Raw genomic sequence first — 16868 nt, 5'->3', positions numbered from 1 at the left:
CCAAACTTTAACTTGTGTTCCAAGTTTCTGGCATGATAAATTAAATGGACAACAACCACAACTTACTTTCTTACATTGAGCTGGATACACATACAATTTTAATACATTATATGAACAAACACGATTACATTCATCTTCAATGTTAATAATTAAACTGATAAATGAACTGATACATTAATTATAGTAAGTACTACTTTTATACTTATTTTATTTTATGGTGACTTCCTGCAATGTGGTATACTGTATTAATCTCCACCAGTGTTTAATTTTTGCCTTCGTTGCTGTAGAATGTCGCGGAGTTCATCATCCATTTTAGCTGGCTGTCGGCCTAGATGGAGAAAGATACACCGTTATCACTGGTCTCTGCACAACACTTATCAACCTTTCACACATTCACATGTACAGTAACGCTGAGTTCAGGTAGATTTACTGTATTGATGTTGAAATATGTTTTCTATGCCTGATGCACACAAAAGACAGATGGACCATGAACCATTTCCATGAATTGAGTATGTGGGGATCTCATTTGAAACAAGCCATTGCGGCTTTTATGAGCGATCCATTTTAGCTGACCTTGTATTGTAAACTGTACTTCCATGTGCTTTTCCTCTGCAAATCTTCTAAATAAAGTATTCAATCAATCAAAACCAAGGTAGTGCACACACAGTCACAGTCATCTCACTTTGGGTTGTCACAATTTACACACCTTGCTTTGCATCATTATCAGGCACCAAATATAAATTCTCCGCTGCCTCAGTGGTAGAGGAAAGAGCCACAAAATCCTCTTTTGTTTTCTTGTGGACCATGGGGGTCACTTCAGCCCTGGGTACTGTTTTGGATGGCATCAAAGTGGGGATGGTGCTTTTTGGTGCAGGTGGCAACTCTGTTAAATATAAAAACACATGATTGCTGGGAATGAATCTAGGGGAGAATGTTCTATCTGTACCTCAGCTAGATCATTCTTGGCTTGATGTCTGTATGTGAATCAATGATTAGCTACATATCTGTAAGCCACAGATAACGTTAGAAGTGATTTGTGATGCTGGTACTACAGTGCTCACCAATGCACGTATCGTAAGGATTTGTGTTTATGTAGGGTACAAGACGATGCTCCGTCTTTTCAATGAAGTATTTAACCACGGCACTCAAGGATGGTACAGTTACCTACAGAAGCACAAAAGCAAAGTGAGTAAATTAGGCAAACAAAATCCAGCAATAAAAACACCACTCCCCCCGCTGACAGGAACTTAATGGATTTCTATGACACCATATTTACAATTATAATTCCCGTGTTTTGACATTGATTTAAATGCTTCTGCATTTAAGGAAACAAAGACAGATGTTGGGGCTTTAAGACTATTACTCTGTTGTATTTACAGTATTATGAGTCATTCAAGATAAGGGTGCCAGCTAAATGGCTGAATATATAGTGGTACATACAGTATGTGTATAGTTATTTCCTTGGGTAAAGTTGAATATTGTTCCTGGACTGGAATTACTGTTACTAGAACAGTAATGTCTCTTCCCTAGCTAAGTTAATTCCCCCTTACAGTCAGTAACCAGAGGAATGTCAGGGTGACAGGTTTTCGTTATTACACGTTAATGTCACCTATAAATGTTTAGTCTAATGGCTGAATGTACAGTATGCTCTGCAACGGCCATTGCACCAGTGAGACCTGTGTGTCTACAGTATGTACTTTGTCCTTAGTCCTGTGTGCTGTGTTATATTGCTTGTTAAACGGTCATTGAACTACAATTCAATTCACATTCCTGTATGTAACTCATGCATGGCAATAAAGTGTTTGCCGATTATGATATATTTTGTGTTTGTCCTGATGAGGAAAAAACTAATCTGTGGCTCTCAGAAGCAGTGGGACTTACTGATGTATCCAGCTCAATGACAAAACCCTTGTCAACTTTGGTCAATTTATAGTTCTTCATGACATTCCCACTGAAACAAAATGAAGAGGGCTATTATCTGAAAGCTGGCAGCTGCCATGGGTTTTTAAGAAATGCAACACATTGGCTTTGATAATGGCAAATGGCATAAGATTTCAAGTCAATGAAAGATGTGTGGCCTGTTTTTAAGGGAGGGCTTTTGGGAACTTGGATTATAGATGTGGTTGCCTACCAAGTGAGTGACTAGACTACCTAGCTGTTTTATGTCATAGACCATAAATCATAGCTGTGTTTGACCTCAGATAGTGAGTATTTAACTTGATTGCCTGGTATTGTTTTATAAGTATTCATGTATGGATTGGATTATATCGTTGATGTCGGGTGGAAACCTTGTAAGTTCGTCTTTTTTTTATTATTATTTTGATCTGCTATTTTCACTACTTTTGTGTGACACTCTTGTGGGATGAATTAGGGCATTCATTTATGAAAAAACATAAGCATGTGAAACTTGGAGATACAAGGTTTCTGCGCACAACAGTGATATGCAAGGTGATGGCATTATGGGTAGGGACAGATATGCAGAGTCAGACCTGGGGCCGGCGGCGGCTTGTCTGAATGTGAGGGCATAATTTTTGCCTTGGGCGGAGGGCCGGAGTATGACGCTGCCATTCTCTGGATGCTCCTCCAACATTTGCTCTGCCTCCTGGCGAGTAACACTGTAGAAACACCTTCAGGGAGGATAGAGGAGTTTTTTGACTCTGTTATCATCCAAGGTACTAGATAATGTGCATAAGAATGAATATGTTGCTTTTGGAAGGACAAATCTGTCCAAGCACCTAAGTCATGAACAGCAAATTGTAAAATAGAATCACCAACACAGAAGATTTAATGGTAACATTTTGAAATGGAAAGTCGGAGACAACAGAGTGAAGGGAAAAGACTGAGGTTGTGGGAAGGAGAAGGTGAAGTTGTATGTCCGTGATGTTCGCCAAAAAGGACCTTATACGTTATAGGCTTAAGAAACATGTCAAAGAAAGGAGAGAGGGTGAAGTCAAGATGGGAGAGAAGAGAAGGAACACTGTTTGAGCAGCAGATGCTAATACTCACGAAGGCATCCCAGAGTCTTGGGGAGAAAGAGCAGAGGCAGAAGTGTTAGAAGGGCATAGGAAGTCAGGACGGGGTGGGAGAATTGGACGAGCTGGCAGAACGCCTTGTCTCTTCTTCTCTTCCATCAGAACTTCCTCCAGCCTCACTAGCTGGCCTGGGAGCAGCTGTAGCTGACTGGGAATCTCCTTCTGCAGAGCAGAAGAGTTTGTCAGTATTGTTGTCAACACTGATCAACACCAATGTTGCACAATGTCATCATCATTATATTGACTTTGTGTCATCATTATAATCACTAATGGTTTTATGATTTTTGGTGAATTATTAAACCATGAAATCCTTATCTGCAACTCTTGACTGGATTCAGAAGTGTTCCTTATAGCTTCTGGTAAGTTGTTGTAATATCTGTTTTTCATCATGTGGGTGTGACTATTTTTACAATGACAAAATATGTATGGGAGTACAGTAACTTTGTACTAACATGCCATCATCTTGTGTTTAGCTAGAGTTAGCTAGTTTTCTACCTCTGATATTGGTACAGGGTACATGGATAAACAGGGGGTACATGTCCTTGTTGTTATACATTTACATTTATGATTGCATAGTCTGACAATTAGATGACTTATCTCCAACTAACTACACTTACTTTAGCCACGGTCAAGATGAATCCCCTCCACTCCTCCGCTCTGTCAGGGTTTTCGACCTGTACAAACACACAAGATACAAATTATTCAGGTGATACTGTGTGGTGCTTGTTAACCTCATTTGAAGTAAAAGGTTAACAGCATTTACAAAGTTAAAAACAAGGAATTCATAGTATCGCAAACCTGCCCTGTCCCCCAAAATTAAGGTGCTGAGGAGTAGGTTAGGGCAGTGGTTCTCAAATATTTTCATGTCAAGGACGAAGGACCCCTATATTTATATGTATTTGGCCACGCCCCCCCTTCAAAAAGGATTCTGTGCCAGGAAATGTGTACATTTCTAAATTATCATGCCGCTTCGTGAGCATGTAGATCAGCTACTTTTGAATAGTCAAAGTATAAAATAGTGGTTACACTGATGCTATATTAACTAATGTAGCTGGGGACTTCCTGGAACCCCTTCAAGGACCCCTGGGGGTCCCCGGACACCACTTTGAGAACCACTGGGTTAAGGGAGCTGTTAATTAATTACTTTTGTAATGATAATGTCTTGCATTGTATTTATCTATCTTTGAAGCAAGATGATTTGGTGCGTCTTTATTTTTATTTGGAAAAAATAACTGAGATTGAAGTGAAGTTGAATTGGTGCAATGTTTGAGGAACATGTAATAGCGACTTCTTGTGAGTTTGGAGTTGAACCATAGAGTTAAAAATAAGAGTTGAACACACCTTTAGCTGCACTTCCTCATTGCGCAGCGTCAGAGTGAAGATGACAGCTGTCTTCTGTTTATATGGCAACACTAATGGCATAGACTTAAATGTCTGCAAGTCCAGCGTCTCTGCATACTGACAAAAAAAGATAGTGATTATCAGTGTTGGGGAAGTTACTTTCAAAATGTAGCACATTACTGTACATGCTATGTTACTTATTACTTTCAATTAAAAGTGCTAAATTATATTACAATATTGCCTTCTGTGTAAAGTAATGCATTATATTACTTTAAAAAAACATAAATAAATGCCACAATAATGTTCTTTTCGCAGCCTAATTCCAATGTTATGATAAATCATATAGGATGAAACAAAAGCAACTCAAAAGCTGCAGCATCCTCTACTGGTGTAGGTCGGGTATTTTATTCAAAATCTAACTGCATTGTCATGAATTGTTAGAAGTAAACAGTAAAGTACAGTTTCTGAAAGTCACTTGACATAGTCATTTAAAAAATGTTACACAATTTGTAAGAAATAATGCATCATAGCCTATTACTATGTTACTTATGCAAGTAATATTGTTACATAATTGGTCACTTATGTAATGTATTGTGCATTTTTCTCAAAAGAAAAAGAAAGAATTCCATCTCTGGTAATCATCTGTACATGATAGTACTGATAAATTGTCTACAAAAGGTTGCTATATATGTTGTATTAGATGAGATTGTCAGTGCCTCTATTGGTCTGCTCATTCATGTCCTCAATTGGACCTACGGTACATATTAATAGTACCCTTTTCCTCAGTGTTTTATCCTCCTCATTTCATACATTAATAAATGTAGGATTTCCACCCAAGTCACAGTATACAGTACATACAAAACAATACATTTCAATAATGTACGTGTTAAAATACAGTAGAGATGACTACATCCTTATTAGTCTTATATAGTACTATTTTGTAAGCAAATTAATTCAGACTACTAATAACTTTCATACAAATCCATTTTGAGTTAATACTCCATGGTGGTTTACTTTTGTGCAAAATCATCAATTTATAAGAATCTGTCACTGTGAAATATAACTTTATCCTGTTTTCTGAGTATTTAATAGGACTGGATAAAGAATGAATGAAACTATTATCTTACTGTTACTTCAGTGTCATCAGTGTACAGAAAGATTGTGCATCCACGGAGCTCTGCATAATACTTCTTGAAGTCCTGAAAATCAGAGCCAAGAGTACAGCATTTACAGGTTTTAAGTATGATGCAGCCACACATAAAGTTTTTTTTAACCATCTTAGTAACTAGAATAGATAGTTGACACGCTCAGGCTGCAAACACATTTTTCTATTTGAAACATTGGTCCTCACCTTCTCTCCAATGTATTTCTTCAGCAAAGGTCCAGAATAGTAGAGAGGTAGGGCCGTTATGGTTGCCCTTCTCTTGTGGACCACCCTTTGGGGCACAGACATTATCCAACACGAGGTCTGACTGTTATGTTTAGTCCGGTCCAGTTGAGTTCAGGTCAAATCTCTTATGTTCCACTTTGTCTTGGTTCAATTTATTTCAATCTGATCCAGTCTTTTATGCTCCTAATTCCACTTGTATTTGGACTGTACCCTGAATATTAAATTAAATATTTCACTCTGTTGAAACTCTACAAAAGCTCTCTGTGCAGCAGTGATCAGGTCTTAATCCTCGTCTTTAACCTCTCCCTTCTGTCTCTTTGACTCTGTACCTAACCTGTTGTAGCTGAGAATGAGGAAATGCAGTGATTTACAGAGAGGGAAAGCACAAAGTTGGATATGAAGAAATGAACTTTGCACCTTGGTGATATAAACATGCAATAAATGGTATATGTGTATTCAATCACACATAAATCAGAATAACTTTATTGCAAAGAACTGTGCGGTACACACAAGGACTTTTCTTTAGAATCTACTGCTTGGGCATGCCAACAAATACACTTAAAAAGTAATGCAAGACAATCAACAAGGATCAACAAGGAACTTAACATGCAGGACTAACATTAGTGCAACATTACATTATGCATACCTGCAGAAGGCGTGCACACACACACACACACACACACACACACACACACACACACACACACACACACACACACACACACACACACACACACACACACACACACACACACACACACACACACACACACACACACACACACCCTGCAATGAACCAATCCTGCTCATAATCAATCAGAAGTGGTGAAGAAACAGCAACTCTGTTGGCTCCTCCCCTTTCTTAGTCCACTTCCTCCTGAGTGCTTCTGTGTTTATGGTTTATTTCTTAGGCCTAATGTTGAGGGCAGTGCTGCTGAAAGATTTGAGAGATTAGCTCATAACTAAGTCTGTCTGTCTGTCTGTCTGTCTGTCTGTCTGTCTGTCTGTCTGTCTGTGTGTGTGTGTGTGTGTGTGTGTGTGTGTGTGTGTGTGTGTGTGTGTGTGTGTGTGTGTGTGTGTGTGTGTGTGTGTGTGTGTGTGTGTGTGTGTGTGTGTGTGTGAATGGGTGAATGTAACTTATATTGTAAAGCACCATTCTGTGGTGCCACATATCGAAAACCCATTATTTTTTTCCCATAGAGAAAATATTTACATACATTATTTCAAGCCTGTAACCAAGCCATCGGCTCCTGGTGAATCATGACAATAGAACAATTGATTCTGTGTCAAAACATATTTGAATATTTAATTACATTCATATTCTATATTTAATAAATACCCTTTTTTGTGGGTTTCAATTAGATGATCGAATGCGGTTTATGGTTCGACAGTTAGGCTAGGCAACTGTATACAGCAATGTTATTGTTAACTCCGCCTGACGCGAGTGCGATTTTGTTTGGCCAACAGTATTCAACCCTAAACCCTGGGCAAGTCATTTCAGACATATGAACAGTTGAAAAATCATTTCCCGGTGTTGTGTTGTTGTCGTTCGCCGTCGCCGGGATCGAGGTACCCTCATCAAACCGATAGGAATCTGAAACGTGTGTTGTTGATATGTGATCTATTTTTCCCCCCTGTATTTCTTTAATACATTTTTTTCCACCCGTGGTTTTTCGACCACTTCACCGGGTCGGTTGGCACTTTTAACCAGACCAGACCCACGTGTGTCGGTTGTTTTTGACATAATAACCTCAAAAAGAAAGAAAAAGAAAAGGCGTGTTACCTAACCTTAGCTTAATACATTTTTGTCGTTCCGATACGAGTTCCATATTTATCCTGTTGCAATTTACTACTCTAGTCTAGCAACTAAAATCATTACAAACCTAAAAGATTGTTCATGGTGATGATGCATGCGAGCCGTTGGGTGGCGCTGTGTAGCTGCATAATATCACCCGTTTGAGTGATGGAGTGTCCTAAGCCTTTCTTCGTTGAGGGCTCAAGCGGCTCTGAAGATGAACTGGGGTTCTCTTTAAATGGCCGTCAGCAGCAGCAGAGCAGTCGTCCTCAGAGGACTCCATCATGGACCACCAGAGACTCTCTTCCCCTGGTGCTTGCTTACCCGCTCCCTACTGCCCGGCCACATCACTGTCCATCCTCCAGCTCATCAGGAGGAGAGGAGGATGATAAGCCCATTGAGGAGTGGATGATGGTGGGAGGGGAGGAACAGGAAGGAGACAGAAACATCCAGCTCAACCTGAGCTATTGGCATAGCAGCAGCTCTGATGGTGACAGTGGAAGTGAAGGTTAGGACCAGCCACTGCCAGTGTGGTGTAAAGTAACTAAGTACATTTACGCAAGTACTGTACTTAAGTACAGTTTTGAGGTATTTATTTTACTTTACTGGAGTATTTCCAATGTTCTGTGCTTTTACTCCACTATAATTATTTGAAAACGTTAGTTACTACTTTGTAGATTTTGATTATTATTACAAAACATACAGTAACCTCCCCTATATACATTTCGGCCATTTGAAAATAGCCGATCTACAAGCTCACAATGCGTCGCAATACTACTACTATTAGTACTTTAAGTACATTTTGATACCAATACATTTGTACTTTTACTCAAATACGTTTTGAATTCCAGACTTTTACATGTAACAGAGTAATTCTACATTGCAGTATTGATCCTTTTACTTAAGTAAAACATTTGGGTACTTTTTCCACCACTGGGACCAGCTCATGTTTCCTGACAGAAGCTGTACCTGTTTAGCAAGAGCCTGTTGGAGTTGTAACTGAAAATGACTGTTCCCCAGACAACAAAAACTCCTCAATACATTGCGGATAATGTGACACTCTACAGACAACCATGGTTAAGTACATTTTTAGCAAAGCATCATCATAGAATGAAGTAAGAACCCTAGTAATAGCCTACATCCTGAAGAGTTATATGTAAGATTTCAAGTGAGAATAGATATGCTCATCATACGTATATCAGTAGGCTTGGTGGCGTACATTTAGCCTAACTTTAATCATGAATATTTTATTGAAATGTATATCCTTATATCCTATACTGTAAAAGATTAACCATCCATGTATCTAGAGAGCTCTAGATACATATGTTTCATGGATAAGGTTCTTTAAAAAAACATTTAGAGATGGAAGCTTTCTGTCAACTATAGGCAGTTTTGCTGGAGTTTCTAGACAGGAATCCCAAATAGTGTAGAACCCTAATCATGACAATTCCAATGATAGGGAAGGTTTCACTATAAAACAAGCATTCTGCAGACAGATGAAGACACATTTATGAAGCATATCCAGAGAATGCTTCACAGGCACAATAGTCAGAAATGTTCACAAACATGTTACTGTATAAAAAAGACAATATATATATATATTTGAACTGAAGGCGTTACTGAGCACACAATACACTATCAACAATGCTCTATGTCACATACTGAATAAATGCAATTCACACCTGGGGCTTGGTGTGTTCTCAGTCACAGTGACAAGGTTGTAATGACACTGGGTCCCAGGATGGATGATGTAGTATTTCTTGAGTTTGGCCCTTGAGGTTTGTTTTAAAGTTTTATGAAACCCTTTTCTAGATTTTGTCATCATTTCTCATGACTTTGTCTGAAGAACTGTCTTGCACGAGAACCACATAGCCTATTTTTTTTTACTGTATGGCCCAGTGGAAGTAAATGTACTGTGTATGTATTATTACCCACTGTATTTAATTAACCCTTTGTCTCATCCTTAAAGGTCAGAAACCGAAATCACTTGGTCACCCCTGGGCTGTGTTGGACAAAGACAAGGTAATTGTCAATAATCATCATAATAATAGTAATAATAACAACTAATGTTAATTTTGTAGAGTACCTGTCATATAATGAATGTAGCTTAGATTACGTCACAAAATCAATGTGAAAATCTATGTTTACTACTCTGATATTCAGTCAGTATAATTATGAAGCTCATTGTGTGAATAATCTGCTATTTCTTTCACTCTCTTTGCCGTTCTTTAAATCAAATAATCAATAATCAATCAATAATTGAATTTATTGCATGTATGCTGGCAGAAGGTGGATTTTCTCTCGAAAAGATTCCTAAATGAATTGCCAGATACATTTTAAATATTTCAAGCCTGGATATTTAAATGCCCTAGAATACCCTCTTCAAAATGATATTTAATGAACACATTCTTTTTTTTTAAATAAAAGTGTTTATTAAAACTACATAATAGTGTTTTATAATTGTTGATGACATGTATTATTGTGTTAATTAATTAATTGTGGATGGAAGAGATCCCATTTTGGAAGTTGAAATATATTTGTAAACAATTCCTACAAACTAAATATGTTGAGTATTTTCCTTATATAGATAAGACTTCTCTTTACTCATAGGCTCAACAGTAGGTTGCAGTTGACAGAAAAAAACTTTTACATCAGTCTGCATTAAAACCCATTGAGACCTGAAGCCGATTCTACATGTCTCCTAAAGCTCAACAGTATTCTGAAAAACCTATGTTTCTATATCAGCGGTGCTCAATCTTTTTCATGTCAAGGACCCCCAAAATTATATGCATTTGGCCGCAGACCCCCATCAAAATATTTTGTTCCAGGGACCCCCAGAAGCAAAGATTTGAGTTCCAGGTTTTAATGGGTTAAGTTTACAATCCGTTTTTTTAAATAATGGTTTCTTGCTGTAGTTTACCATGCCAATATAAACATAATGTATGTTCTTGCAAAGGTGATTGACTTTTTAATGATGAATCTTGTCTCTCTGCCCAGTCACATCATATGCAGAAGGGTACAGACCAGCTGCTCCGCAGCTGCTTTAAAAAGGCAGATCGGGTCCATTGTCACAAATGCAATAAGACAGGTCATGTAGCCAAGAGCTGCCCCAGTCACAAGGTAAAAGAAACAAACACACAAATGAGAGTTACCATTTACTGAACACATAATATTTCATATACGTTTATATATACACACACACACACACACACACACACACACACACACACACACACACACACTCACACTCACACACACGTGTATGTAGTCATAGTGTATCATAGTTATCAAAGTTGTTGTCTGTCTATACATAGAAGCGTCGCACATGTTTGCTATGTGGGACCCATGGTCACACCCAGAAGCACTGTCCAGGCAGACACTGCAACACCTGTGGACTCCCCCCTCACCGTCCCAGGCCTTGCCCACAGCCTTCTTTATGGAAGCAACACTGCCGGCGCTGTGGGATGAGAGGACACCTCTCTGACGTGAGTCGTTCATTGTCTCTGTAATGGAATATGTGCATGCATTTGCATGCATAATCACAGTGTTTGCCTCCATGTATTTGCTTGTGTGTAGACAGGAGTGAGCTTTGAGTATGTTTCACAGGTAAGGGTAAGAAAGCCTTATTATCCCCAAGGGGGCAATTTGGTTTACAGCAGCAGTAAACCAAACAAAGTTTCTGTGGGCTTATTTGTTCAGCCTTGCAAGCGATGTCAACTATTGTAATGATTCAAATAAAAAATAACGTACATCCTCCGTTTCTTTGGTGCTGAGCCAAACTGCAAAAACAGAATAATGAAAAACAAGATGGGGGCTCGTAACTCACTTTTAATGCTCCGAATGTTATTGCCGCAAGGGTCGAAACGTTGTATCTTCTCCTGTTTTCTGTAAATAAAATTTGAAGCATTTTAAAGTGAGTTGCGAGCCCCCATCTTGTTTTTCAACTATTGTAATAATGTCAAACTGTCACTCTGCAAATTTGTCCACCAGAGGGTGCTGAAGCTGCAAACTATGCACTTTGCATACAATCTTCTTGCTACATCTTCTTTTCACATGTACTGTTCAGCACAGCAAATTTGTTCTATGCTTAATGTGTCTTCCCCAGGCATGTCCGGATACATGGAGACAATACCACCAAACGGTGAGACTCTTGACAAATCATTGAGCTTTTATCTTTGAAACTTCAGATTTTAGAAGTTCAACGTTGAAAATTAGAAGTAAAAAAAAAACATCAACACCCCAACAATTCTGACAATTGTTAACCTCGTCTGATACCATATAAACCTTGAAAATATTAAAGCCTGTAAAACTGTGTGTGTATTGATAACGCTGTCAAGAAGGAAAGATTTACTGTATTTTGTTTGGAAACCACACCATACATGAAAAGAACACAGACTAGGTTCCAAGTAGAATTTTGCTGCAAATGTTTCTGCCAGCTGTATTGTGTATATATATGTGACAATAACGAACCTTGAAACTGGGATTTTCCCTTTTAGAAATTCCCCAATATTTTGTCTGGAAGATATTGAAGCGACTAAACACCAGACCTATGATATTCAGATGTTATTACATATTGCATGCTTTTAATTTGACTTATTTATCTCAGACTCAAGTAGGTGCCATCAAGCCAGTGGCAGACCACACCCTCAAACAAACCAAACGCCCCGCTCAGTGCTATAATTGCTCCAAAGGAGGACACTACGGCTATGTATGTAACCAATGAAGTGAATCCTTCCCTTTATTGTCACTATAACTTTCTTTCTTACCCTCCTTTTTTCTATTATTTGGACAGAGAAATACTTTTCTCCTTTTCTTTCTTACAATCTTCTCCTTTTGTTCGTCTAATGATGATGTCTCTCTCTCTTTCACTTTCTTTCTCTCTTACTTTGCCACACATCCCCTCTCTCTCCCTCTCTCTCTCTCTGTGCCTGCCCCTCTCTCTACCTCTCACTCCCTCCTTCTATGTTAAATCTCCCCCTATTTCTTCTCTGTCTTTGCATCCTGCTTTCCCTGTCACTTTTTTGTCTAAATGCTCCATTCTCTAATGTTGTCTATTATCCATCTTCCTCCATTTGTGTCTCGCTTTATTCTCATCCCTCGCTGTCTGTCCGTCTGTCTGTGTGTGTCAGGAATGTACTAAGCGGAGGATGGTGAGTGGGACTTTTCCATCACTCCCCTACATCTGCCACTATAACACAGAAGAAGACATCATCCAAAGGCACACAAGGTTGCAGAGCACAGCCAGAGGTGACACCACACACACACACACACACACACACACACACACACACACACACACACACACACACACACACACACACACACACACACACACACACACACACACACACACACACACACACACACACACACACACACACCCCTGCTTTTCATGCTAGTCATCAACCTGTTCTTCCGGAGCAGTTAGTGGTTCAGCAATCTGGGAACCCATTCGGTAAAAAAACAAAACTCTCTGTCTTGAGAGATTAATGGTTCAGTGGCTTGGTCAAGGACATTTCAACACGCAGCCAGGAGGAGCTGGGGATTGAACTGGGAACCTTCCGGCTCCCAGACAGCCGCTCTACCTTCTGAACCACTGCCTCCCCAATAAAATGAATTAAAACAGCGAAACGAAAAAAGGCAATTAAGATAAAGACAATAACTAAAATAATTATGATATTGATAAAACGTGGAAACAGGTGAGCAAAATTCTATCAAACTGATGAAATAATAAAACAAATCGAAATGCTTTTCCATAAAAGTGCATTTTAAGAAGAGATATAAAAGGTGATACTGACATAGTCTAAGATTCTCTGGCCAGGAGTTCCAAAGCTGAGGATACATGTCAGCAAAAGCCATCCAGGCTTGGTTTTGAGCCTGGCTTTGGGAATAGTCAGCCCCTGACCCAACAACTGCAGCCAGCGTTCTGGCTGTTAGGGAACTAAATTGTCTATAATGTAACGGGAGGAGCCCAGCCATTTCAGGCTTTAAACGTTATCATTATCAGAGGCCTGGATGCGCTGTGATGTGATCTCAACTCATTGAATTCCAATTAACAGCGTTGCTGCATTTTGGAATAGCATTGCTCCATTTTGGATTAGCTGGAGGCATGAATGTTTTTTTCCCCCAAGAGTACAAAACATTTCAATAATCTAACTGAGACAAGGTGCTACAGTCTCCAAACAATAATACGCAATCAGTGGCTCAAATTGGAGACCCTAACATAAGGATGGAGACCCTAACATAAGGATGGACACCACAAACATTGGCAAATGTTTAAATCATTTTTATTTACTTCCCACAATACAAAATAGGATATTGAGGAACAAACATGAAAACTAAATCCAAAATACTTTACTAAATGAAGAATGAAAAGGAGGCCTGGAGATGCCGGCAAACTAAAGAGAATGGAGGGGGGACCAGGCCACCCCCTATAGGGATGCCGAAGCTGCTCCCCCCTCCCTACCTAACAAAACCAGGTACTGCTGAACTAAAAAGTAAAGGAAAAGAGGGAACTGCCGGCCATCTCCTGGCCAAACTAAAATAAACTAAATACTTAAAAAACTTAACTTAAACTTAAAAGGCTTTTTAGCCGAAATCAATAAGGTGTGGGAAAAAAAGGTATAGCAGAGGATAAACAGGATATCCTTTTAGAAAGTTTCACAGGATATGAGCGGCCTGTTTAACATCATTGGTCATGCTGCCAAGATTACACCGAATTGTGTTTTTTGGTATATATTGATATATTTGCACGTAAATGTAGTCTTTTGTATTTACTTTGATCTGATTTATTGAATTGCAACATACAGAAGGTTAAAAAGACAATTGAGGATAATGTACACAGAAAAGTCATCAACTCATAAAAACTAAAAATAGAATGCAGAATACAATCTTTATCATAGCAATAGCCTAAAATAAATAATTTAGGAGCTTCAAAACATGTGTGGTCACAACACTGCTACCCTCTCAAGTAGCCATGATTTAATTCTACCTGTAAACGTGCTTAATGGTGATTTACTTTTATTCTTTGATAATATCTAATGGACAAGAAGATTTCATATAAAATAAACACACACACAAACTACAAACAAATATACAGTCAATGAACCTTCTTGTCTAGCCCTTTTGTATTGTGTTTGCAGATGCCACCTCCATGTGTCTTGCGGAATGCCAGCAGTCCTCTAAACAAGCAAGAGACATTGATGAGAAGAATCAGCCAGCACAGGGCAACAGCGGGCTCAAAAAGAAGTGTCAGGATGGAAGGAGGAAGATGCAACTAGAGAAACGCAGGGAGAGACAGGAGATAAAGAAGCTGAGGAGGGAGGCCCAAGCCAGGCGGGAAGGGGGCCTCCTAGGTTGTTCAAGGGCAGGTTCCGACGACGAAACTTACCCTAGTGACTCCTTAAAGGTGCCCACCCAGGACGGCTGGCAATTCACACCCCCTCCACTTAAGAAGATGAGGATGAATCAAGAGAAGGGTGGTGGGAGGAGCAGGAAGAGCCGAGAGGCAGAGAGGTGGAAGAAGCGACGGGGCATGAAGCATGGGTATCTGCGCCCGCACAGTGACCTGGGGGCCACGGATGGAAGCCTCCTTTCCCCTAAACATAGGCTGCGTCACCACAGGAAATATCAATGAGCACATGGTCATGACTAGCGGAATAGGCTTCAAACTTGTTCTGTTGAATTGGAATTCATTTAAAATTTGAAAGAAAGCTATACTGTGTACAGTATATACAGTATACTATATATATACACAATATCAGATGGGTAACAAATAAATTAAGGATAAGGTTGAATAAATTATTGGAGAAACATAACAAATGCAGATGCTTCCATACAGGTGTACTGCATGATACAATTGAACAGTTAGCATCTGTGGCATTTATTAAAATTCTGAGCAGGCCCAGTTGACTTTGATTTTGGATGAAGATGGTAAAAGAACACGATGTAAGTGACTGAAAGAGACGGTCAATCCAACTGAACACCTATGGTAGACTTTTGAACTGATGTGTGTTTGTGCTCTTCCATCACATTATCAAACACCAAATGAGGAATTATCTTTTCTTGAATGGCTCTGGTGTTGCCTACCTTCACTGGAGTTCGAGAAATTGTAGAATCTATGCCATGGGGGGCATTGAAACTTTTTAGCGGCTTGTGTCAGTGATGGAATGTAACTAAAGTAACATTTACTCAAGTACTGTACTTAAGTACAGTTTTGAGGTACTTTTACTTTCATTGAGTATTGCCCTATTTTAATACTTTATACTTGTACTCCACTACATGATCTCAGAGGCAAATATTTACTTTCAGATTTAGATTGTTCTTACAAAACATAAATTAAACAATTAAATCCTATTTTATACTTAGGCTATTTGAAAATAGTTGATCTACAAGCTTACAACACATCACAAGCTTGTAGATCTGCTGTTTGGAACCCTTTAAAAAAAAGACCATTTTCTATTACTTTGATTGGTCAAAGTAACATTTTATTCACAAAAGAAGTTCCAGATTGCAACTGTGTGTGTGTGTGTGTGTGTGTGTGTGTGTGTGTGTGTGTGTGTGTGTGTGTGTGTGTGTGTGTGTGTGTGTGTGTGTGTGTGTGTGTGTGTGTGTGTGTGTGTGTGTGTGTGTGTGTGTGTGTGTGTGTGTGTGTGTGTGTGTGTGTGTGTGTGTGCGCGCGCGCGCGCATTGGTATAAAAATTATGACGATTTTTACATTTAGTAGAGTGTTGTTCTAAGAGCCCTCTGTGCAGCAAACTGTAACAATGTTTTTGTGTGATGGAAACAGAGTTAAAAACAAGGATGGAAATGGTTAGCCAGGAGTAGCCTACTTGTTGGTGCGTGGGCCAAAATCTTACTATATATTGCTGAAAAACAATGCAAGGTGATTAAAACATGAACAATCAAATGAGATGGTATCTGATACGTGAAAATAATAACTGTTTATTATGGACAAATGTAATGTTTCATCTTAGATTGCCGTCATCGTAGCTGTTGCTACTTTTGCCAAAACGGGTTAAAAAAAAACAGCCTCAAGGCATAGGGTTATAGTATTTCTGATTGTGGGGGAAAAAAGAAAAGAAAAGGATAAAGATGCTTAATTATTAATGAGCCTGGCTGCCTGTCTGTCGTCTGCCAGGCGAAAGTAGTCGGTTTAGAATCGTGATCCAATCGTGATCATTTATAATCAATCACATGTTAAACCGTATCTTAGCGTCAAACAATTTAGCAGTTTATTGAATAACATGCGCTCTTGTGATTTGTTCACAACAAGCAGAGCTGGTGTTGTGACAACGGTCGCTGTTCAGTG

General features: G+C 39.1%; 2 protein-coding genes across 2 annotated transcripts; one reads left to right on the top strand and one right to left on the bottom strand.

Annotated features, from left to right (window-relative positions):
• Window positions 1-22: 22 nt before the first annotated feature.
• Window positions 23-6435, bottom strand: LOC311065546 (signal-transducing adaptor protein 1-like). Its single transcript, XM_084085936.1, has 11 exons — window positions 6410-6435; window positions 5725-6106; window positions 5501-5572; window positions 4374-4490; window positions 3650-3706; window positions 3007-3194; window positions 2490-2627; window positions 1882-1951; window positions 1062-1164; window positions 707-883; window positions 23-328 (listed from the first exon to the last, which is right to left on the bottom strand). Exons 2-11 carry the CDS (start codon window positions 5824-5826, stop codon window positions 246-248), a joined length of 1107 nt encoding a protein of 368 aa, XP_083942062.1. The 5' UTR covers window positions 5827-6106; window positions 6410-6435; the 3' UTR covers window positions 23-245.
• An 853-nt stretch (window positions 6436-7288) lies between these two features.
• LOC311065628 (uncharacterized protein) lies at window positions 7289-16748 on the top strand. The gene is made up of 8 exons (XM_084086068.1): window positions 7289-8066; window positions 9528-9580; window positions 10556-10678; window positions 10873-11043; window positions 11664-11699; window positions 12165-12266; window positions 12688-12805; window positions 14701-16748. The coding sequence occupies exons 1-8, from the start codon at window positions 7727-7729 to the stop codon at window positions 15192-15194; spliced, it is 1437 nt and encodes a 478-aa protein (XP_083942194.1). The 5' UTR covers window positions 7289-7726; the 3' UTR covers window positions 15195-16748.
• Window positions 16749-16868: the final 120 nt, after the last annotated feature.

The sequence above is a fragment of the Gymnoscopelus microlampas genome, assembly GCF_963454915.1.
Source record: "Gymnoscopelus microlampas genome assembly, chromosome: 18".
Taxonomy (NCBI): Eukaryota; Metazoa; Chordata; class Actinopteri; order Myctophiformes; family Myctophidae; genus Gymnoscopelus; species Gymnoscopelus microlampas.
This window is presented reverse-complemented; position numbering and strand designations above follow the sequence as displayed.

What these genes read in the sequence shown, in the direction of transcription:
- LOC311065546 (XM_084085936.1), bottom strand. Translation starts at nt 5,826, where the DNA reads ATGTCTGTGCCCCAAAGGGTGGTCCACAAGAGAAGGGCAACCATAACG. An exon ending in AGAAATACATTGGAGAGAAG is followed by an intron (nt 5,573 to 5,724) that starts GTGAGGACCAAT and finishes TCTGATTTTCAG; the next exon opens with GACTTCAAGAAGTATTATGC. An exon ending in TGATAATGATGCAAAGCAAG is followed by an intron (nt 329 to 706) that starts GTGTGTAAATTG and finishes TTCTCCATCTAG; the next exon opens with GCCGACAGCCAGCTAAAATG.
- LOC311065628 (XM_084086068.1), top strand. Translation starts at nt 7,727, where the DNA reads ATGGAGTGTCCTAAGCCTTTCTTCGTTGAGGGCTCAAGCGGCTCTGAA. An exon ending in CTGTGTTGGACAAAGACAAG is followed by an intron (nt 9,581 to 10,555) that starts GTAATTGTCAAT and finishes CTCTCTGCCCAG; the next exon opens with TCACATCATATGCAGAAGGG. An exon ending in GTTGCAGAGCACAGCCAGAG is followed by an intron (nt 12,806 to 14,700) that starts GTGACACCACAC and finishes TTGTGTTTGCAG; the next exon opens with ATGCCACCTCCATGTGTCTT.